Below are 25,235 nucleotides of genomic sequence, written 5' to 3' on the forward strand. Positions count from 1 at the left end.
CCCCCCCCCCCCCCTCCTCTAGCTTATCTCTCCATGTTTCAGGCTCTCTGCCTTTATTCCTGATGGAGGGCTTTTGCCCGAAACGTCGATTTTGCCTGTCCTCGGATGCTGCCTGAATTGCTGTGCTCTTCCAGCACCACTGATCCAGAATCTGGTTTCCAGCATCTGCAGTCATTGTTTTTACCTCGTTGATTTTAACCCTACTGCGAATCCTCTTGCAAGGATGCCTGCCTTGAAGAAGTTTTCCTCTTCTCTCTACAAGAATCTCAGGGAGTCTCTCTCTCATTGCAACTCCCAGGTCATTTCCTCAGACTCTATGCCACTCTCTCCCCACCCCTACCCTCCTCTAGCTTATCTCTCCATGCTTCAGGCTCTCTGCCTTTATTCCTGATGAAGGGCTTTTGCCCGAAACGTCGATTTTGCCTGTCCTCGGATGCTGCCTGAATTGCTGTGCTCTTCCAGCACCACTAATCCAGAATCTGGTTTCCAGCATCTGCAGTCATTGTTTTTACCTCGTTGAAACCTCCATTGTCTACCTACAGCATTGTCTGGGTACAGTGCATCTTTGACATTTCTGGTACATAGGTTACTACCAACATGTTTCCTATTTGACTTTTATCTAGTGATTTGATACAACTTTGAGATTCGCTTGGTAATTTCAGACATCAGTTAAAAATCTACAAGGTTCACTGCAGACAACACCTTCCAAACCAGTGACCAGTACTACCATTGCACCAGCAAGAACGAGAGCAGCAGATAATGGAAATGCCACCACCAGCAAGTCCCTGCCAAGGCACTCACCACCCTAACTTGGAAACATATTGCTGTTCGTTCAGTGATTTTGGGTCAAAATCCTGGAATTCCCTTCCTAAAGGCTTTATGGGATCCACCTATACTAAATCAACTGCAACAGGTGAATAAGGCAGCTCACCACCACCTTCTCAAGAGCAACTAGGGACAGGCAATAAATGCTGGCCCAGTCAGCAATATCCATGGCCCACGAGTGAATAAAGTCGAAAAACTTGCCAATTTTGATACAAGTAGAGGAATCTCACCCCTCTCCACCATCAGCAAATTCTTTACCAGAATTCTTCTGAAGATTTCAGTGTAACATCTCAAACAGAACCTGCTACTAATCAGTCAGTGTGATTTCAACAAAAAAAAACTGATGTAGTTTGCAGATTGATAGGTCCAGGAAAATCATCAAGAATAGAACATGCACCTCTCCATCACTTTTGTTAGCATCACCAAGGTCTTTGACACAGTCAGCTATGACAGCATGCGGAAGTAAATGGGAATTTCAGCTGCCCTGAAAAATTCTTCCCAATAGTTTGGCAATTCCAATACTGCATGCTCATTCATGTCCTGGGTGATAGTGGGTCTGCCAGCCCATTCCCACTCACTAATGAAATTAAAAAACAGTGACTTTTTCAGCATGTTTTTCTCAGTTTTGCTCTCTGAATGCCTTCCATTATGGTGGTCATGGCATCTAAAGCAGAAACTACGTGGATAGGAAGTTGCTCAATTTGAGATGACTTTAGGCAAGGGCCAAGATCTCCTCGGTCAATCATATTTTGTAAGTCAGTGATTGTGCATTAGCAGCTGGTTTTCAGTTGAATATGGAATGTAGCATGGATTTCTTCTCTGATGCATGAAACAACTTGAGCTTTCAGGTTAATGTAAAGAAAACAGAGTAATAGTTCTATTAAAGGCCTATCATTACCCCCAAATTTCAATTCATGGCCAGAGCCTATCAACGGTGGAGAAATTCCTACTTCCTGACAGTTCCATCTCTCTTGAGCTGTCTATATTAATGACAAGATACATGTAACAATTGCCACAGTAAATCTTGCCCTCAGGTGTGTTCAATGAATTAAGAGCAATGGGCCTGCCTACCAAACTGAAAATCGAATGCAATATCCTGGCCAAACTTCTCTAAGCATCTGAGCCTTTGCCTATTTACCAATATCATGCCAAGAAGCTCAACCATTCTGAAATTTCTGACCATCAGATGGCAGGACAAAATACCACACACTGAGATGTTTGCCAAAAATGACTTGGCAATCAGCCTATTTTGAGGCAATAACAAGTGAGTTGGGCTGGCCACATAGCTGGAGTGCCTGAGATTCATTTACAGAAGTGATTCTTCCATGGACAGCTTTTGAGTCTAGTATGTGCCCTTATGGTGGTCAAAGGAAGCATGACAGGGACACCCTGAAAGCTTTTCTAGGAGTTATGATACGACATTGGAGATCTCGGAAAAGCTCACCCAGGATCACTGTCCCTAAAACATCTATATAAAAAAAAGCCGCCTTGAAAAGCAAGCACAAATCAGAGGCAAAGAGTAAACTCAAGGTGAGGAGATTTTGAGTCAGCAACCCTTCCAAAACACAGTATTCTGCAGTATTTTATTTTACTTGCAGCAAAGTCATGTCACAGACTGTTCACCTACGTGTCCACCACAATCCTACCAAACAACCCAGATGAAGAACATGGACATTTTCCCATCCAAAGATGAAAAAGGGAAAAACAGCAACTAAGAAAAGGTTTAATAGGTTGCAATTGCATTGTAAATGGTAAATTTGTAATATCAAGGAGAGCAAACTAATGATGAAATTCTGATGTTAACTTGGCTCAGTTAATGGATCTCTCACCTTGGAACTTAGAATGATTGTGAATTCAAGCCACATTATCATTAAGCACATAACCTAAGGGTAAAACTATTGGAGGCATCATCTCTCAAATATAATTTCCAACTGAGATTCAAATTATTACTCTGGTGAATGTAGAGATCCCCGTGGCAGCATCTGAAGAATATCAATGAGTTTGCATTGTGTCCTGGACAATACTCTTTGCTAGTCCAATGTGTGATCAAATGTTTGTGTGCAAGTGATTACCTGTGGAAACATATGTATGCAGCCTGTTTGTTGCTTTTTGTCTTGAATTCATTGAATCAGTCACTCATTCATCATAAACCATTTTGACAGCACCCAATATGTGATTATGCGTTATATGAATGTGTATTACAGAAACAGTGAGCACGAAGAAGCTGAATTTTGCAGCTACGTTCTTTCAGATAACTGAAGGATGAGGTTTATGTGGTCAAACAGGGTTATTGTTCACTCAGATGAGATAGCCTTTTGAGTTAATGAAGAATCATTATTGTCGGAACAGAACATTGGACCAGATCTTCCAATACCAATAGTTGTGAATCTTAAGGCTTCTAACACAGTTGTTTTTCAGCAGACAGTGAAATTCCTGATGCCTACACAAGCACTGTGGTTACCTGGCAAATTTAAATATCCAACAGCTTGAGTTATTTACAAAGAACTGTTCCTAAAACTATTATTTATTTAATCTCTGGTGTAATTCAGGTGAATAGTAGTATAAGTCAATACACTGCCACCCAACCACCTATCCACCCATTCACAAAAACATTTATGATCTTTTAAAATTTTCCTGATTACAGTTACTGATGTTAGTGATGTTGTCAAAGGCAAGTGTGTCCTCAGCACTGCACCTCATTGCCATTCTTCTTATGGTTGACTGTACTGAAACAGTGCTCGCAAGAACACAAAACAGGACCCTGCACTGTTCACAACCAACAGTGATCGACCTAGCAACTCTACTGACCAGAAGATCTGAACCATTAGTGTGCGGGATCTCTGTTATTCACCTACACCGTCTTCTTTATGGCTATTTTCAGAAAATGCGTGACAATTTAGAGTGGACTACGTTGCTGCTCCAGTTAGTGGGTGGCACGGTGGTTAGCACTGCTGCCTCACTACGCCAGAGACCTGGGTTCAATTCCTGCCTTAGGCGACTGACTGTGTGGAGTTTGCACATTCTCCCTGTGTCTCTGTGGGTTTCCTCCGGGTGCTTCTGTTTCCTCCCACAGTCCAAAAATGTGCAGGTTAGGTGAATTGGCCATGCTAAATTGCCCATAGTGTTAGGTGAAGGGGTAAATGTAGGGGAATGGGTCTGGGTGGGTTGCGTGTCGGTGTGGGCTGAAGGGACTGTATCCACACTGTAAGTAATCTAATCTAATCATTATGCAGTTGAGAAAGAAGAAGAGGAAATCAGCTGAAATGGATTTATGCTGTTATTTTGCACATTTTTGTTTCTTTATTCTTTTCTCAGATGTTGGATGTTGGTGGAAAGGCCCAACATTTTTTGAACATGTCTAATTGCCCTTGAACTGAATGGCTTGCTGGGCCATTTCAGACAGCAGTTAGGAGTTATCTTTATTGCTGTGTGTCTGGACTCATGTAGTCTAGATAGGGCAAGAATTCTTACATAAAGGGCATTAGTGCTTTAAAAGTCAATTGTAGCTGCATGGCACTATTACTGAGACTCCTGATTTATTGCCTAAATTTATATTCCACCGTTAATTGTGGTGAGATTTGGTCTGTTCTCGCATGACATTAGTCTAGGCCTCTGGATTACTTGTGCAGCAGCATTACTGCTATGGCGCTTTATTCAGCCCAATTGACAGGAACCTAATCTACCACCTTAAACAGTCGTTGTCTTCTCCACTAGTATACAGTCATAGCATCAACAAGGTGCATCATTGCAAATTACCAAGGCTTCTTTGACAGCACCTTCCAAACACATGAACTCTGCCAGCTGGAAGAACAAGGACTGCAGCTGAGTGGACATGCTTTCAAGATCATCACCAGGACTCAAACCATCCTGAGTTGGCACCATATCCTTCATGGATGTTGGGTCAAAGTACTGAAACTCCCTTCCTAATATCACTTTGGGTATATCCACACAAAATGGGCTGAAATATTTCAAGATGGTGGCTCATCAACATCTTGTCAATGGAAATTAAGGATGGACAATAAATGCTGGTCTTACTAACAATGTTTACATCCAGGATTCAATTACTAAAAACTTTCACATATCAGGAATGGAATATACAAACAAAAACAAGAAAAATGTGGAATAGCCAACCAAATCCAAATAACAAACTCAAATGAAAGTTCAAGAAGGGGAGTAGAGACAACCCTGCTAATTATAGACCAGTGAATCTTACTTTGGTTGTGGGAAAAGTGTTGGAAAGGATTATAAGAGACAGGATTTATAATCATTTAGAAAGGAATATTGTAATTTGATTAGGGATAGTCAACACGGTTTTGTAAAGGCCAGGTTGTACCTCACAAACCTTAGAGTTCTTAGAGAAGGTGACCAAACAGGTGGATGAGGGTAAAGTGGTTGATGTGGTGTATATGTATTTCAGTAAAGCGTTTCTTAAGTTCCCCACAATAGGCTATTGCAGAAAATACAGAGACATGGGATTGAGGTTGATTTAGCAGTTTGGATCAGAAATTGGCTTGCTGAAGGAAGACAGAGGGTGGTAGTTGATGGGAAATGTTCATCCCAGAATTCAGTTTTACTAGTAGTGTACTGCAAAGCTCTGTTTTGGGGCCACTGCTGTTTGTCATTTTTATAAATGACCTGGATGAGGGCATAGTAGGATAGGTTAGTAAATGTGCAGATGACACTAAGGTCAGTGGAGTTGTGGACAGTACCAAAGGATATCGCAGGTTACAAAGGGACATAGATAAGCTGTAGAGCTGGGCTGAGAGATGGTAAATGGAGTTTAATATGGAAAAGTGTGAGATGATTCACTTTGGAAGGTTTAACAGGAATGCAGAGTACTGGACTATTGGTAAGATTCTTCGTAGTGTGGATGAGCAGAGAGATCTTGGTGTCCATTACATAGATCCCTGAAAGTTGCCACCCAGGTTGATAGGGTTGTTAAGAAGGCATATGGTGTGTTAGCTTTTATTTGTAGAAGGTTTTATTTGTAGTTGGAACCATGAGGTCATGTTGCAGCTGTACAAAACTGTGGTGCGGCTGCACTTGGAGTATTGCGTACAGTTCAGGGTCACCACATTAGAGGAAGGGTGTGGAAGCATTGGAAAGGATGCAGAGGAGATTTACTAGGATGTTGCCTGGTATCAAGGAAAGGTCTTACGAGGAAAGGCTGAGGGACTTGAGGCTATTTTCGTTAGAGAGAAGAAGGTTGAGAGGTTACTTAATAGGGACATACAAGATGATCAGAGGGTTAGATAGGATGGACAGTGAGAGCTTTTTTTTCCCCAGATGGTGATGGCTAGCACAAGGGGACATAGCTTTAAATTGAGGTGTGATAGATATAGGACAGATGTCAGAGGCGGTTTCTTTATTCAGCGAGTAGTAAGAGCGGGAATGCCATGGCTACAACAGTAGTAGAATCGCCAACAATGTGAAACAGCTGGCTTCATTTGTTGCTCAAACTTTTGAAATCCCTTACATGGTAGATTGGAGGGTTTTTGCCCGAAACATCAATTTTTTCTGCTCCTCGGATGCTGCTTGACCTGCTGTGCTTTTCCAGCATCACTCTAATCTAGACTCTGATTTCCAGCATCTGCAGTCCTCACTTTTGCCTATCCTACCTACAGGATAGATCCCAAAAACTGACAGATTGTATCAAACAACATATCCCTTCATCTGTTCATGATAAGCAAGGTACTGACCATACCCAACCAGCCTGTTCTCACAACCTTCACAACATAGGAGTCCAACATGAGGTTTGATTCTGTGATTAGACAGTATTTGCTAAATAATCCTGAGTGTGTGGAGAATCTCACTGGCAACCAATTTTGGATTATGTGTTGGCTCTGCAATGTGGTACACTTGCATGTACTCAAAGCTACATAAATTAATATAAAGGGTCTTGTACTTTGCCCTGGTGTCCATGGTAACTACCTTACCACAGTCTACTTGGTATGCTGTGACAGCACTCTCCTCCTATACAGTATAAATGGTGCTTTCCTTATACCGGCTAACTGTTCTGATGAGTGTGAGACAAAAAGCTTTGTATCTTTTTCCAGCTGCACTCAATGAAAAGATCGAGAGAATCTAAACATTTGCACAATGGAAGTATTCAACAAAACTACTTTAAAATTGGTTGCAGACAATCTTTTGAGACAAAACCTTACTACACTTGTCTTTTCTTAAGATGACATGATCGTTTCTCAGATTTTTGTTCATTCTTTCATCCTTAACCCTCAAAGAATGGTTTCCATGATAGATAAACTTTACTGATCTTACCCTGAATGTAACAAGCATTAAAAATAAATGTGGTTCCAATATTAACCTCTAATGGCATTTGTGCAAAGACTGCCACTCCGTGTAGAATGGAGCAAAGGACATAGATTGGCAATCTACTGTCTAGTTATGTAGGTTAATGCAGGCTGTTATAACCATTAATCAGTACTTTGGCACTTTTAAAAATGGACTGTAGCAACATGGATATGAAATTGGCCGAGGGATGTGAAATAGAACAGAATGGTTAATGGTTAATTTTCAGACTGGAAGAAGGTTTGTAGTGGAGTTCTTTGGGGTTGGTATTGGTACCCTTGCTTTTCCTGACTTTGAATATACATACACATAAATGTACACTTGATCATGGTGTGCAAGGAGCAATTTGAAAGTTTGTGAGCAACTCAAAATTTGGGAGAAGTGTAAATTGTGAAGACAGTGTAGAACCACAAAAGGACATTAATATGTGGGTGGAGTGTGTGGTTTAGGTGGCAGATGAACATGGAGAAACGTGAGGTACAAAGAACATGAGGAGATTGTATAAAATAAATATACTATTCGAAAAGGATATTCAGGAGCAGAGAAACAGAGCACAGTGTATAAGTACATCAGTCATTATAAGTGCCAGGACAGGTATCAACAGCTGTTAATAAAACATACAGTATCCTAGACTTCATAAGTAAGGGCACAGAGTATGAGAGCAGGGAACTTATGATGAATTTATATAAGACATTGATAGAGCTCAGCTGGAGTATTATGTACATTTCTGATTGCCATGCTATGGGAAGAATGTGAATGGATTGGAGAGAGTATGGAAGTTTCTGAGAATACTTCAGGGATGGGACACTTCAATTAGGAAGAAAGACTGGAGATGTTGACACAATTTTCCTTGGAGAGAAGGGCAAGAAAATATTTGATAGAAGTTTTCAAAATCAAAAGGGGTCTGGTCAGGCCAAATAGAGAGAAACTGTTCCCATTCATAAACAGATAGAGTACAAAAGGAATAAACCAAGATGAAAAAAGTACTTTTTCACACAGTGTGTATTTAGGGCATGGTGTGTATTACCTGGAAGTACAGTGGTGGCAGGTTCAACTGGAGCATTCAAGAAGTTACTGGAAATCATTTAAATAGAAACAATGCAAAGGTTACAGGAAAGACAAACAAGAATGGCACTAAGTTAAAATTGTTAGAAAGACATTATGGGTCAAAGTCCTCCTTCTGCACCATTAACAAATCTGTAACTGAAGAAACAAATTCTTCGTTTTACTTTTCCAATTCCCAATCCTGCTAGCATCTGATGTAATTTGTTATGACAGAATAATGTCTACAAAACATTATTTCCACAAAGAAAAGGTTAATTCCTGAAACACATGTTACCATCTCATCTGGTTTGAAGTTCACTAACCATTTCCGGACAATCACGGAACTCAAAGAGTAAGTTAGAAAAAAGAATAAAAACACAACCATTTAAAACATAAAAGTTCTGGATAAGAAAAGATCACTCTGCCCATCAGAGGATATTCTCTAGCATGACAACTAACGGAATTATTTTTATGGGAGTTAACTGTATTATGAATAACAACCTTAATGCATTTGCCACAATTACTTAGAATATTTCAATCATTTTAATCAATTGGGTGTATTATATCTATCGGAATAGAGACAGAATTTTACATTTCCTATTTTATCATTGAAACTTTCAATTTTTTAATATCTCTGCTGCTTTGAATCATTTTTGCCCATCAGTACTGACAAAATGCACACTAATGAGTAACAAATGGATGAGTCATACATCAATATCCAGAAAAAAATATTAACTTCCTCTCTGATCAGTCGTACCCCATTTTTACACCATCAGGTTTGTTTTCAAGATCTTTCTCGTCACATATTTTCAATTTTCACAAGGAACTGAAAAATATTCATCTTTTTCCCAAACCTTCAAAGTCTTGGGCATAAATAACAATGCAAGCCTTATCACAGACATAACTGTTTATATCCACATTGTGTACCATCCAACTGAATTAATTTCTTGATGATGACCTTTGGTTATACTTCAAAATGGCTTTTACAACTGATAAATTATTATTTTTAAACTGTTTTAAAATAAGGTGGTATTCCAAATTACACTCTATCAACCAGAATAGGTACATTACAATAAACTACCAACAATAATTTGCAGCATTATGTCAAACTATTAAATTGGGCTTAACTACCTATTCATTTGGTTGTGTCTCTTGAGGGGTCATAAAATGGACAAAGTATTATGGTTATTCTGGTTGAACTTGCATAATTCAATGGCTGGATGAGATGCATTAGGTTACATTCAGTAACAGATCTCAAACCCAGCCCTTACTCATTGAGAATGGTTGGTTCTTCAAGGGCATAATAGGTTACTGTATGTTGTGCGCATGCAATTTTACCATTCTCCCTAGCAATATAGCATAAAGAATGGGACGGCAATGAACTTAATCAAGTTATTTTTCAAATCTGTTAACAGGTTTTTTGATTATGATTAATATGCTGAAATTATGAACAACTATAATGCTCTCTGAAATCTGTGAATGTAAAATATGTGTTAGAATAAAGAAGAAAGCTGATGAAACATTTGAAAGATGGCTGAGTTATTTGCATATCTTATTATCCTCTTAGAATCTATGTCCATGTGCCCGCAGTAAAACCAACAGAAATATGTCTATTGTCTATTTAATAAAACAGGCAGTACACTTTTAGCGTACAGGACTGTGAGAGATGTGTTCTAGCCGACATTATATTTAATATATCTAAACAATCAAAAAATGGTGCCTCTTTACAGAGACATTTTCTAAATGGAAAAGCTGTCATTTTGCTTTCTCGTGTGGTAAAGGGATATTCATTCAGAATACAACAGTCGATATTCCACTAAACAAAACGGGAAACATGTCAAGCCATAAAACTGCACAACTAACATCAAATACAAAGACATACTGCCGATAAATTATGCCAGTTGAAGCTGACAGAATACTGTACAACATATTTTTCCCCCAGTGAGCGATTTGAATCGCATTCCCTTTGCTTCAGTAAATGAGACAGCGATCATGGAAAACAAGAAAGATTTTTTAAAAATTAAGAAAAATGCAAAACGTAGCGGAGTAACCTTGTGTATAGAAAGGATATTTCAATATATGTGACTCATGTTGATAAACTGCTGTCTTTTATTGTTCGATCCACCTTCTGATTTTTCACGAGCATCTATTTATGTGACTGAGCAACTGCTTCTTCTCTCGTTGACCTCTGCATCGCTTTGACAGTTTCTCCGGCTCCCTGTCTTTTTTCACAGTGTCAATAAACACATGGCTTGCTAACACATACATAAACCTTCAACGACCCTCCTCACAGTATACCATAAACCATAAACCAGTTCCGTCCATCATTCGATATTTCAAACGAAACGGCCATACCTTACATTCAATTTCCCAGCTCAATCCCTGATCATTATTTTCTCCTTCTCGGGCTGCGTTGACCGTTACGTTATGGCGAGTTTTTTTCTCTTTTGTTTTGCTGTTTCGGATGTGCCAGGAAAATAATGTGCAGCCCGGGGTTTGGGTCTAATCCGCCTCCATTGCTGCTTCTGTTAAGGGAGGACCAGAATGTGCTTTTAACAAAAAGCAGTCTGCTGAACAAACCCACACTCTCTGTATGTACCAGAGAACAGCCCTTTCTCCTTGCACGTGGGGAATGACAGGAACTGCTCCTGCCTCCACCCGGGCAACAGTAAAGCTTCTCGTAGAGCCCTTTTTCACAAGGCTGCATGTCCCTGATATACTCCTCGAATCAATGTTAGATCGAGATCAATTATTAAGCTGTGAATCAAACCCGCAAGTGTAGATTGCATTAGGATGACTTGTGAATCGATATAAAAAGGACAGTCCTGCTCTGTGCCAGTTTACTGAATGAACCAATTTACCAATTATATTATTTTTCATAAAAAAGCATCTATTGAAAATCAAAAACAGAAATAGCTGGATAAACTCAGCAAGTCTGGCAGTATCTGTGGAGAGAAACTCGAGTTCTGCAGAAAGGACTCTGGACCCGAAACTTGACTCTGCTTTCTCTCCATATGCTGCCAGAGTTTGTTGAGTTTCTCCAGTTATTTCTGTTTTTGTTTCAGATTTCCCAGCATCTGCAGGTTTTTTTTAAAATTGAAAATCGAGTTCACTTGATGAATATTAAATCCTAATTATACATCCAATTACGAAATCTACACACTCCCCTCGTTCTCAGCTTTGTCGTCTTGTTTTTTTTCTATTTGCCCCTGAGAAGCTGCTCACCAACGCAACATTTCTGGGCAGCACAGTGCAATCACTTGGGTCTCAGACTGCTCAGCACAGACCGAGCTTCAGGCAGCGCTTTGAGCAATTCGCTACCCGAGCGCATTGACACGTTCACTCCGTTTGCCTCATTCGAACGGTTAAACTTACAACTCACCAATCTCTCTCCCCGATAACTCCAGTGACCCCGGAGGTAGCACCCAGGACCTGGCGTCTGCCACAAGCTGTGTATCAACTTGTATCCGCATGCACTGGCTCACCCATTCGGGAATAGCACCATGGGCAACTAAAACTTAGATGCCATATTATCACCTTTGTGTGGTTGAATACCAAATTTCCTATTAATGATTAAGTATCTTTTCTGCGATCAATTTGCTTAAATTTAAAATACTTTTGACAATTCTTTCTGTTCACAGACATGCCTGTCTGATGTTGGTAAACAAACATTATGTGTATTCAGAGTTATTCAGTTAATAACTGCGGGTGGCGCGGTGGCATAGTGGTTAGCACTGCTGCCTCACAGCGCCAGAGACCCGGGTTCAATTTCCCGCCTCAAGCAACTGTCTGTGTGGAGTTTGCACATTCTCCCCGTGTCTGCGTGGGTTTCCTCCCACAGTCCAAAGATGTGCAGGTTAGGTGAATTGGCCATGTAAATTGCCCGTAGTACAGGGCTAGGGGAATGGGTCTGGGTGGGTTGCGCTTCGGCGGGTCGGTGTGGACTTGTTGGGCCGAAGGGCCTGTTTCCACAGTGTAAATAATCTAATGTAAAATTGCACGTTTTAAAATATATTGTGAATTTGAACAATAAATACCGTTAGCGTAGACTTGTTGGGCCAAATGGCATTGTTTGAAACAATAACAGTAGACACAGTTTCCACTTTACCAGGCACACCATTACAAAGTACATAATAGCAGTCTTCCCATTCTATTCCATTTTCCCTCATCCTGAACTTGTTTTTGACAGAACATGGTTCAGAAATGCAAGGGGCTCAATTCTGTTCAGTCTTTTGACAATGATGAATCCAAAAGAGCTAAGTTTTACTGCATTGATTGATTTCTTCTCTTATGCCTATTTTTATTGCAAGCTGTGCACCTCCCACTCATTATTAGTCAGAGATTGGAACATTGTCAGGTAGGTTAGTAAATAGAACCAGAGCTGAAAACGTGTTGCTGGAAAAGCGCAGCAGGTCAGGCAGCATCATTCCTAAAGAAGGGCTCAAGCCTGAAACGTCGATTCTCCTGCTTCTTGGATGCTGCCTGACCTGCTGCGCTTTTCCAGCAACACATTTTCAGCTCTGATCTCCAGCATCTGCAGTCCTCACTTTCGCTTAGTAAATAGAACCAATTGAACTGGAAATCTGGCTATTTCTTCTATTGTCAGAAATACACATTGATGTATATTTTCAATTTCTTTTACTCTTCTCTCCTAAAATTGCTACCACTTGTACCATGGGTGCCAGTAGGTCTTTTGCGAGTAATCCAAGTCATCATTTTTATTGTTTGCTTGAATTAAAGCCGACAAGTTATTTAACTGAGGCGGATATTGCAGCCCTGTTCCCATTCTGATCCATTATCAGCACAGAGTTATCTTCCAGCAGGAGTCATTCACTAGCGACCAGAAGAAGATTTATATTTCCAACTTGATAGCCAATTATGACACCCCAATGTTGATTCAGTTTGTCTCAGTTTAGTAGTGACAAGGATAAAATGCAACAAGGGCTTCTGAGCCCAGGGCTCATCTGCTCCACTTTCCTTTTAGTTTCTTTTCTTGTTTTCTTTCCCTCTCCTTTCTTGCTTTTTTTTCTCTTATTTTACTTAACTTTTATTGAAGAGCGATGGCGGAGGCGGGTTTGGCTTCTCAGCAGTGTCTGCATCCAACGCGACTCATGGAGACGCGACTCATTGTGGCGGAGGCGAGTTTGGGTCCAGTACGAGACCCAGCAGCATCGGCAGTGGCTGCATTGGCAACCAGACTAGACTCAATTTTTTTATTTCAAAAATATACTTTATTCATAAAATTATTTGGATCTCTATACAATTGGTCATGCCATTCTAATGCACACATTATATTGCTTTACATACAGATATTGAAATTGATTTTTCCTATATACAAGTCTGTACATTGACTATCCAGCTATTCTGCTGAGACATCAGCGGAGTCCAAATGACTGGGTGGGCCCCCTGTTCTTCTTAAGCAGGCAGATGTTACACGGTGGTCTTTCCCCACCGTGCCTTGGCGGCAGTGTGCCCCAAGCTTCAGCGTGTCCCTCAACACGTAGTCCTGGACCTTGGAATGTGCCAGTCCGCAACACTCAGTCGGAGTCAGCACCTTCAGCTGGAAGATCAACAGGTTTCAGACCGCCCAAAGAGCATCTTTCACCAAGTTGATGATCCTCCAGGCACAGTTAATGTTCGTCTCAGTGTGCGTCCCGGGAACAGACCAAAGAGCATGGAGTCCCACGTCACGGCGCTGCTTGGGACGAACCTTGACAAACACCACTGCATTCCTCTCCAGACTTCCTTTGCATAGGCACATCCTAGAAGGAGGTGTGTGACAGTCTTGCCCCCCCCCCCCCGCAGCCGCTTCTAGGGCAGCGTGCAGTGCGGCTGAGAGTCTGGGCATGCATAAAGGATCTCACTGGCAGAGCCCTTCTCACCACCAGCCAAGCCACGTCTTGGTGCTTGTTGGAAAGGTCTGGCGATGAGGCATTCTGCCAAATGACTTTGACAGTCTGCTCAGGGAACCGCTCGATAGGATCCGCCCTCTCCTTTTCCCGAAGGGTCTCAAGGACACTACGTGCTAACCACTTCCTGACGGACTTGTGGTCAAAGGTGTTTTTCTTCATAAATTTCTCCACGAAAGACAGGTGATACGGAACAGTCCAACTACTTGGAGCGTTCCGCAGCAGCGAGGCTAGGCCCATCCTTTGCAACACCGGGGACAGGTAGAACCTCAGTATGGAGTGACACTTGGTGTTTGCGTATCGGGGATCCACGCACAGCTTGATGCAGCCACACACAAAGGTGGCCATCAGGGTGAGGGTGGCGTTGGCCGTGTTTTTTCCCCCATTGCACCGATCTTTATACATTGTGGCCCTTCGGACCCAGTCCATCTTTGATCTCCACATGAAGTGGAAGATGGCCCAGGTGACTGCGGCGGCACAGGTTCTGGGGATAGGCCAGACCTGTCCCACATATAACAATACTGACAGAACCTCACATCTGATGACCAGGTTTTTTCCTGCGATGGAGAGCGACCGCTGCTCCCATCTGCCCAGTTTCTGCCTCGCTTTCCTGATCCACCCTCCCAAGTCTTGGCGCAAGCCCCAGCCCCCCCGAACCAAATACCCAGCACCTTCAGGTGGTCAGTCCTGATGGTGAAGAGGATAGAGGATTGGTCGGCCCAGTTCCCGAAGAGCATGGCCTCCCTCTTGCCTCAGTTTACCTTGGCCCCCGAGGCCCACTCGAACTGGTCACAGATACACGAGTCTGTGCGCGGACAGCAGATCCAAGCAGAAAACGTCAATGTCATCCATGTACAGGAAGGCCTTAACCTTTCGGCCCCCACTGCCAAGAATAGTCACCCCTCTCAGGCTCGCATCCTTCCTGATGGACTCGGCAAATGGCTCTATGCAGCACACAAACAAGGCAGGAGAGAGACGGCAGCCCTGCCTGACTCCCCGAACCAGACTCATTGCAGAAGTGGATTTGATTTGGGCTGGTGCAGTATTTGGCGGCATCAATGGCGGCTGCATTGGTGTGGTCCAGCAAGGACTCATCATGGTGAGGGTGTCCTGTGGTGGTGTGGCGAAGGGAACTTGTGCCTGGCCACCAGGCATGTGGTGGAATGCTTAACCAAATATTAACTGTTTCTGTCCTCATAGATGCTGTTAAAACTGCAGAATATTTCCAGCATTATTGGGTTTTTTTTGCAGATTTCCAAGGTTTTACCTTTGGACTGCATGTTCAATGGTGTCTACAAAACATCATTGGCAGAAACCTGAGATCAAATCACCAAACTGCTCCCAAAAGAAGAATTGTGATTGAGGATTCAAATATCATTAAATCCCTACAGTGTGCAAACATTGAACATGTTTACTTTACTTCTTTATTTTCCTGCCTTTATATTCTTGTTTGGTTTATTTTTCTGCATTTTAAGATGGCACCAGAGAGTGATGGCACTATACTGTACATACTTTTCACTGCATTTTGTAAAAGATTTAAAGTGACATAAATAAATCAATAAAATCATTGTCAGTTTACCCATTATCGACCAGGAGAGCTAGCTATTCTTCTTCTTACATGGTGGCTCAGTGGTTAGGGCATTGGTCAGGGGAAATGTAAAGGAATGGGTCTGTGTGGAATTCTCTTTGGAGTGTTGGCATGGACCTGTTGGGCCAAATAGCCTGTTTGCACACTGTAGGGATTTAATGATATTTGAATCCTCAATCACAATTCTTCTTATGGGAGCAGTTAGGTGATTTGATCTCAGGTTTCTGCCAATGATGTTTTGTAGACACCATTGAACATGCAGTCCAAAGGTAAAACCTTGGAAATCTGCAAAAAAAACCCAATAATGCTGGAAATATTCTGCAGTTTTAACAGTTAATATTTCAGGTTGTGACCTGTCTTCATAGTCTGACTTAAAATGTTAACATAGATTGCTACTGGATAGATGGCGCAACTTCCAATTCATTTTAACTCCTTCCCTCCTTTATTCTCTCCTTCCCAGTTCACCAAGTCAGAAGACCATATGACATAGGAGCAGAAATAGGCCATTCAACAGTTGGACAACAGTTGGAGGAAGCACTTTGGGTGGCAAAGGTGCAAAATATACTCTGAGTGGTGTATTTTAATGTACAAAACTAATAGGGGCTTGGCAGAAGCAGTATGAGTTGATAAGGGGATAGTACTAGATGCAATGTATTCAGCTTTCCAACAAGCAAATATAGTGAAGAAAAGATTCTGGGGAAACTAGTGGGACTAAAGACTGATCAGCCTCCTGGATTTGAACGGTTGCAAACTAGGAATTTTAAGAAGGAAGGTACCAAGACAGTGAATGCACTGATAGTGAACTTCCAAGAATCCTTTGATTCTGGAAAAGTCCCAAAGTATTGGAAAACAGTCAATGTAACACACATTCGAATAGCAAGAGAGACAGATAAAAGCTAATTCTAGACTAATTAACTTAACATCAATCATTGGAAAGCTGTTGGGGTCCAATATAAAGGATGCAATAACAGAGCATTTAGAAATACATGATAAAAACCAAACAGAGTCAGCACGGCTGCATGAATTCTTTGAGCCGATATCAAGCAGCATAAACAAAGGGGAACAACTAAATGTAATATATTTAGATTTCCAAAAGATATTTAATAAAATATTGCACCTAAGGCTACTTACATTAATAGCCCATGGTGTTGAGGCTAGTTAATTAGCTTACTAAGAGAATACAGAGAGTGGGATAAGGAGGGCATTTTCAGGATGACAGCCTGTGACTAGTGGAGTGCTACTGTGATCAGTGCTGGGTTACAATTATTTTTAAATACGTATTAATGATTATATGATGGAAGTGAATGTACTATCACCGAGTTTGTGCAGGACTCAAAAATAGGTGGGAAAATGATGTTGCTGATGATACAAACAGTCCTCAAATGTATATAGACAGGGGAGCGGGCAAAAACTTGCAAGTGGAATAAAGTGGAAAAATATAGGTTTTGCACTTTGGCAGGAAGGCTAAATGACCTAAGTAGATAAAAACTGCAGAAAACTGCAGCATAGAGTGATTTGGAAGTCATCATGTACAAATCGCAAAAGAAAACATAAAAGTTCAGGAGAAGGTGACAGGAAATGCAAATTGAATTTTGGCCTTTATTTCAAAGGCAATGGAGTATAAAAGTGGGGAGGTCTTACTAAAACAAGGCGCTAATTAGACTACATGTAAAATAGTGTGACAAGCACAGTGAATGCTGGAGAAACTTAGCAGATCAGGCAGAATCAATGCAGAATCTTTTTCAGACTGAAGAAAAAACGATAACTCAGTTCTCTCTCCAAAAATGCTGCCAGACCTGTGAGTTTTTCCAATAGTATTTTGTGTTTGTTTCAGATTTTCAATGTCTACAGCAATGCACCCTTTAAACTGCACATGCAGCTGCTCCAAAGTTAGGCTGACTAAATTAATCTCAGACATTGAGGGATATTCTCGTGAGGAGAGGTTGAGTACCTTGGGTTGTGCTCAATGCAATTTTGAAGAATGAGAGGAAATCATGATGGAAACATATAGATTCTTAGAAGACTTGATACAGTAAATGCTGAGAGATTACTTCCCTTGTGGGAGAGACTTGTGGACCAGAGGATATAACCTAAGGGGGAGTGATTGCCCATTTAAAGCAGTGATGAGAAGGAATTTCTTCTCATAAAGAACTGTGAATCTATGGTATTCTTTACTGCAGAAGGCTGTAAAGCCTAAGCCAATATACTTATTCAAGGCTGCAACTGACATATTTTTATTCAGTAAGAGAGTCAAGAGTAAAGGCAGGAAAACGGATTCAAGGATTACCAGATCAACCATAATCTGATTGAATGGCTGAGCAAACTCAGTGGGCTGAGTGGCTTATTTTTGCACCAAGTTCTATGGTCTTTCACCTTTATAAATATTTACAAGTCTAACAATCTTGGTGTTTCCAATATTGCCTGGTATTTTTTAATTTCACATTCGTCATAGGTACTGCATTTTGGTTTTGTCATCATTTTGGCATTTCTTCTGACAGATTATGGAGTACTTTTTCAGTATTATTATCCTAGAATATTTACTGTTTGCTTAGTGTGAAGATCAAAATATAGTATCCTGACTCGAAACAGTCTGCTACAACTAAGGCAAGCAATCCATAAGTGGCTAAACAATCAGACTCATGATGAAATTGCTGCATTTAAAAAAAAAATCTTTGGATATGTTTGATTCATTGGCAAAAATACTGGATGACTACAATATCATCAAAGTGCTTAGGAACAGTATACACTGCACTTAGCATTATTAGGCAACCAAAAACAGTTTCTAAATTAGCACATAAAGTTTTGAGAAACATCATACTGTCATCAGATGTTCTTTCTCAAATTCAAGCCAACTGGAAATAAATATTATCTAGCTGAGCCACAGCATTCACTCAAAGATGCTGTTTTTGGCAGAAGGACATGGTTTCCAGTGAACAAGGAAGACTTTTTCTAGAGAACTCAAGTATCTCTGAATCATAGAGAAAGACTAGTGTTTATAGATGTTACAACTTAAGGGGGAAAGAAAGCAGATGTAATTTATACACCGTGCAATTGCGCAGAGTGACAGAATAAGAATGAGGAATTAATCTACCTGCCTTTAATTCAAAAGTAACACTTTTGGGAGATTATTGTATATACTGAAGATGGTAAACCCTAGTAAATTAGTATGCAGCAATCTCACTGGGATACTTAATTTACTTGATATTAACATTTTTGTGAATGCCATTCAACAGGTGATGAAGTATGTTGACAAAGACCTTTGATGGCAATAAAATAATAGACCTAAACAGTGACAGGGAGACTGAAAATAATTTTAAATTACCACGCTTAAGGACACCTCCCATCACTTGCCTGATGACCGACAATAGACTGATGGAGTGATATTTGGTTGGATTGGATTTGTCAGGCTTTTTGTGTAGAACATATACCTAGGCAACCCGGTAGATACCAGAGTTATAGCTGTAGTGGAACAGCTAGGGATGCAGCATGTTTTGGAGCACAAATCTTGAGTACTATTGCTGGATATTTGTGCAGTCTCCTAGTCCAGTCAGTTGTTTAGTTGTCCACTTCATCCAAGATTGATATGGCAGGACTGCAGAGCTCTGATCTGATCTATTGGTTGTGGGATCGCTTAGCTCTATCACTTGCTGCTTATACTGTTTAGCTTGCAAGTAGTCCTGCTTGGTAGCTTCACCAGGTTGACACCTCTTTTTTTTAATGTATGCCTGGTGCTGCTCCTGGTATTCCCTCCTATTCTCTCCATTTGTGTCAAGCTTTCCCTGGAATGCATCTGTTCTATTCACTTCCAACTACTCCCTGTGGAAGCATGTTCAACCATTTTATCACTTCTTGGCTCAAGACATTTCTTCTGATTTTATTATGGACTTTTTTTGATGACTATTATATACTGATGGCCTCTAATCAAGCTTTGCAGCGCAATAGTAAACATTCATTCCGAATCCTCTCTGTCAGATCTCTACCTAATTTTAAGTACCTCTAAAAGATCATCTTTACAAGTTTATTAAAAATAAAAGACACTCGGCTTGTCATTCCATTTCTGATATGTCTATCCATGCATTTCTGGTATCATTTTTATAAATCTTCTGTGTGACCTTTCTATAGTGCAGGAGAGGTGGTGGTGTCATGGCAATGTCAGTTTGCTACTAACCCAGTGGTCCACATTAATGCTCTGGGGATAAAGTATTGATTCATATTTGTGGTAACCCTCCATTGTGTGCAATGCCATTATCACTGTACTACATAGATTTTGAACAGGATATAGAGGACACATCAAACCTGGACAATTACCACATTAGTCTATTTGTGATCATCAGCAAAATTATAGAACTGGTCATCAACAGAGCTGAAAATGTGTTGCTGGAAAAGCGCAGCAGGTCAGGCAGCATCCAAGGAGCAGGAGAATCGACGTTTCAGGCATGAGCCCTTCTTCAGGATTCCTGTAGAAGGGCTCATGCCCGAAACATTGATTCTCCTGCTCCTTGGATGCTGCCTGACCTGCTGCGCTTTTCCAGCAACACATTTTCAGCTCTGATCTCCAGCATCTGCAGTCCTCACTTTCTCCATCAACAGAGCTACCAATTGGCAGTTAATGAGCAATAATGCAATTACAGAAGCTCAATTTAGATTTCAGCAGGGCCAAACTGTATTACTGCATATCCTTGATCCAAATATGATCAAAACCAGAACTCCCAAGATGAGGTGACAGTAACAGCAAGGTAGTATTTGAATAAATGTAGCATCAAGTAACTCTTGCATAATCAGATGTAAATTCTCTGCTATTTGGAATCATGATGGTATGGCAACTGAGTAGAAAAAAAGAGAATGTTAGCTTTTATTAAAGTTGAATGGAATTTAAAAGTAGAGAAGTCTTGCTCCAAATGTACAGCACATTACAGCACCCACACCTAGAGTACAGTATACAGTCACCTTTCTGATGAGTTGTTATTTTTGCATTGGATCCTCCCCTGTCACCTTGGAACCTCTACCAATATCAGCTAATTCTGTGTGGCTGTTGATTTCCTCACTTTGCCCTCTGAATGCATAACAAGGTAGCAATAGATCACCTGAATCTCTACCTCCTCACCACAGATAACTTGTACCATAGCACTATGCTTCCAGACCCAGATCTACCAACTCCTGTCATTCAACATCAAATTCACAACTATAACTGTGAACATATCCTCCACCACTCAGTACACTAAACATATACCTCTGTAAATGACATTCACACTGCAAGGACCACATCCTAAACATCCATCACCTTGTGACACTGTCTCTCCAATGACAGACCCAAACGTCTCAGGAGAAGACAGAAACTTATGCAAGCTCCATTCTTCCACACCTGGATATACAGTAATTTCCTTTGCCATTGTGTTTTAGTCTGCCCCTCAGCCACAAACATCCTCCCTCACTTTTACTATTTGCACTTTAATCTGCCCACAGATACAGCATGCACCTTCCCTTTCAACTTGGTCCATGCTTACATTGAAACTAGGGATGCATTTTTCATTTTGGTGGTAGTTAATTGGAATCAACCACTGATTTCCAGCGAGATGTGCTTCTCATGAGATGCTAATGCCTGTAGATAAACTTCGTGGCACCTGAAATTAGGAACAAACACAGAAAATATGGAGCAGGTCTGGTAGCATCTGTGGAGAGAGAAAGACCGAATTAATGTTTTGTATCTAGGACCTGCAGTCGGGAGTTTCAACTCACCTTTTGAATTCAGAGATCGCAAAACTTTATCCTGCTGGCAAGAATCTGAATTTTGGACTCATCGAATTTTGTTCAGCTTGTTTCTAAGTTAGCCAATCTTCTATCTACACCAAGATGTCATACCCTTTTGGTGGATCAATGTTTCATGCTGCATATTATCAAGCGCCTGTTTGAAATCTGAATGCATTAAATCTACGACTATTCCTTTATGAACCCTGCTGTTGAATATTCAATGGGCTACAATTTTTGCAGAAGTGTTGCAATATAGGTAATATTATCAGATCTCCAAGAATGGTTTCAACCAGAATTAGCGAGACTAAGAAACTCTGCATCGGTAACTTATCTGGAGACGGGAAATTCGGTCTCCCCAGGCGCGGACGAATTCCGGCGCATGCGCAGTGGAGGGTTTGATGTGTCAGCAAGGAAACTACAAATCCCAGCGTGCCGAGCGGGCGGCGCTGCGCATGTGTGTTGTGGCCGGAGGTGGGGTTGGAGCCGGGGATTGGGGTGGTCCGTACCGGGCCGGGGGGAGGGGCGGGCTGTGCCGGTGTGAGCGGAGCCGGGGCCATGGGCGGCCTGACGCTGGCTCGGGCCGTTCGGAGAGCGGTGCTGCTGCCGACTATGTTGACGTTCGGTGTGATCGTGGCGTCGGGTGGGCTGCTGCTGATGATCCAGAAGGGTATGCTGGCCGAGGTGGACACTCTGAGCGGCCGCTCGTACGGAGCCCGGGGCCCGGCCGGTGGCGGCGGCGACGACGGCGGTGATGGGGGACCAGGGGGGCGGCGAGGAGTTCAAGCTGCTGCCGGCATCGGGGACAAGTGGAAATGGGACGAGGACCCCGAGTACCAGGTGAGAACGGCATCGGCCCTTAATGTGACCAGTGACTGCTAACCACTAGTTACCACTGGTTATACTAGTTAAACCACTGTTATTGGTTTTAGATTCCCGACAGTGTGGAAACAGGCCCTTCGGCCCAACCAGTCCACACCGTCCCTCCGAAGAGTAACCCACCCAGACCCATTTCCCCCTGACTAATGCACCTAACACTATGGACGGTTTAGCATGGCCAACTCACCTGAGCTGCACATCTTTGTGACTGTGGGAGTAACGATCACAGGTTGTATTGTCACCAGGTAAGAGTCAGTATTGGATCAGTCGAGCTCCTCTACAATGTACCCTGCTACAAAGCAGAAACAATGTTGACACGTGAATGAGTAATATAAGGAATTTGTTTTTGTATGTGGTTTGTTCATGCAATATAGGTGTCACTGACTGGGTGGTATTTACTGCCCCTCCCTAGCTGCCCATTTGAGGTTGGTAGTGAGCTCCTTTCTTGAACCACTGCATTCCATGTGTTGTAGGTAGATCCACATGGCTATAAGGAAGGAAATTCTAGGATTTTAACTCAATAACTTTGATGGAGCAGTGATATATTTATAAGTCAGCATGGTGAGTGACTAGGAGGAAAACTAACAAATGGTGGTGGTTGCATGTCTTTACAGCCCTTGACCTCCTATAGGTAGACATCATGCATTTGGAAGATGTTCTTCAAGGAGTGTAAGTGATTTTCTGATTTTATTAGCTGGTCAGCATCAGTGGTAGAGGGAGTGAATGTTTGTTTCCAATCAAGTGGGCTATTTTGTCCTGGATGATATTGAGCTTCTTGAGTATTGTTCAAGTGTCAATAATCCAGGCAATTGAAAAGGTTTCATCACATTATTGACTTGTACCTGTCTCATATCTTATCAGTGGTGGACTGGTTGATTGATTTGGTTTATTGTCATGTGTACTGAAGTACAGTAGTGCCTCAACATACGAACGACCCTGTTCGCGAACAAATCGGTTTACGAACAGGATTGTATGTAAAATTGTGCTTCAACGTACGTACGAAATTCAAGGTACAAGCGAAGGTGCGAACGCAAAAAGCCTGTGTGCGACCACGTGGTTTCATTGTTCTGCTTAGCCAAGCACGCTTTGAACACAAAAGCTCTCGAGCCCCGCGTGAACATTTTAAATGACAATATGATGTCCCATTTTCAGAAAATTCTGCAACAAAGAAAAAAACAAGTTTCTCTGGATTGTTTTCTTGTGGCATCACCAACCTCTAAGAGACAAAAAAGAGAAAAGACTCCAGAAATATCCGAACAATGGGAAAAATTGATTCAGTTCGCAACCTTTTTGGTTCGCGAACCGGGTCCCGGAACAGATTAAGTTCGTAAGTCGAGGCGCTACTGTACAGTGAAAAGCTTGCTTGCGAGCTGTACAGGCAAATCGGAGTAAGCAAGGTTGTACAGATCATTGGGTGGAAAAAAATTGGACAGAGTGAGGCAGATAGTTTACACCACATTGGATGTGCGTGAGGCAAGATCAACATTAACAAGATAAACATTATTTGAAGTTAGAGAGTCCATTCATCAGTCTACTAAAGGTAGGGAAAAAGCTGTTATTGGACCAGCTGGTGCGTGTGTTCAAGCTTCTGTACCTTCTGCCTGACAGAAGAGGTTAGAAGAGAGCATTACTGGAATGGGAGGGGTCTTTGATGTTGGCAGCCTTTCCACGGCAATGACAAGCGTGAATGGAGTCCATGGTTGGAAGGTTAGATTCCATGATGATTTGGGTTGTGCACACAACCGTCTGCAGTTTCTTACATTACTGGGCAGAGCAGTTACCGTACCAGGCTATCATACTCTTGGACAGTATGCTTTTTGTGGTGCATCTGTAAAAGTTGGTGAAGATCCTTGTGGATATGCCAAAATTTCTGAGCTGCCTGAGGAAGAGGGGGTGTTGTTGTGCCTTCATGTGTCTTCACTGATTGCAGTCTACTGGTCAGGAAGCTGAGGACCCGGTTGCAGAGGTGTCTTCGTTGTCTGCTCTGAACATGTTACGTCAGGAGGCAAATTGCAAGGGACTGAGGTAGGCTCGTAAACTAGAGTTGATGTGGGCCATGACCCACCTCGTGAAGCACTTCATGATTATGGAGATCAGAGCCACTAAGTAGTAGTCATTAAGGCACATTGCATGTGTTTTCTTTGGTACTGGGATGGTGGTGGTCTTCCTGAAGAAGGTGGAGACTTCGGCTTGGAGGAAGAGGTTGAAGATGTCATTGAATACCTCCGCCAACTGATCTGCACAGGATCTAAGTGTTTGGCCGGGGACACCATCCAGGCCCGTCACTTTCCTTGGGTTGACTCAGGAAGACGGATCTGATGGCTGCAAAGGTGATGGAAGGAACAGGGGCATCCAGGGCTGTCAAAGCAGATGACACCACACTGCACAAACCGAACATAGAAACCATTGAGCACATCAGGGAGAGGTATGTCTTTGTCTGCTATTTTGTTCTGCTGCAATTTGTATCTCATTGTTGTTTAGGCCTTGTCACAGGCAGTGGGAGGTCGTATGGGCCTCTGACTTGGTTTGGTACTGCCTCTTGGCATCTCTGGCTTTGCGGAGGTCATATCTGGATTTTCCGTCTCGGTGTGTATCATCTGACACCAATGCCGCACACCTGGTCTTCAGTAGGGAGTGGATTTCCCAGTTCATCAAGGTTTCCGGTTGGAGAAAACCTGGGTTGACTTCCTTGGCACACAGTGCTCCAAGCATTTGCTAATGAATTCTGTCATGGTAATTGTGTACCTATCTAAGTTTTTTTGCTGAGCACTTGAATACAGTTAAGTCCACTGATTCCATGCAGTCCTAGAGATGCTCTTCTGCAGACGATACGAAGATTGGTGGAGTTGTGGATAGTGAGGAGGGCTATTGTCGGCTGCAAGGGGACTTGGATATGATGCAGAGCTGGGCTGAGGAGTGGCAGATGGAGTTCAACCCTG

At 42.0% G+C, this 25,235-nt stretch overlaps 2 protein-coding genes across 7 annotated transcripts in view; one reads left to right on the forward strand and one right to left on the reverse strand.

The window, feature by feature from the left end:
- Positions 1–11,578, reverse strand: part of cracd (capping protein inhibiting regulator of actin dynamics) — a 216,741-nt gene extending 205,163 nt beyond the window's left edge. For 3 of the 6 annotated variants that reach the window (XM_043690507.1, XM_043690497.1, XM_043690514.1), the window contains exon 1: positions 10,531–10,820. The gene's annotated coding sequence lies outside the window, so the exon portion shown is untranslated. Of the gene's footprint in view, positions 1–10,530; positions 10,822–11,557 lie in introns of those variants that run through there. The other 3 variants (XM_043690532.1, XM_043690470.1, XM_043690478.1) reach the window with 2 other exon arrangements.
- Positions 11,579–21,935: 10,357 nt separating this feature from the next.
- Positions 21,936–25,235, forward strand: part of chst14 (carbohydrate (N-acetylgalactosamine 4-0) sulfotransferase 14) — a 14,427-nt gene continuing 11,127 nt past the window's right edge. Inside the window, exon 1 of the mRNA XM_043690547.1 lies at positions 21,936–22,257. Within this exon, the coding sequence (XP_043546482.1) occupies positions 21,976–22,257 (282 nt within the window). The 5' untranslated portion in view covers positions 21,936–21,975. The remainder of the gene's footprint in view (positions 22,258–25,235) is intronic.

Source organism: Chiloscyllium plagiosum, chromosome 1, assembly GCF_004010195.1.
Source record: "Chiloscyllium plagiosum isolate BGI_BamShark_2017 chromosome 1, ASM401019v2, whole genome shotgun sequence".
Classification (NCBI taxonomy): Eukaryota; Metazoa; Chordata; class Chondrichthyes; order Orectolobiformes; family Hemiscylliidae; genus Chiloscyllium; species Chiloscyllium plagiosum.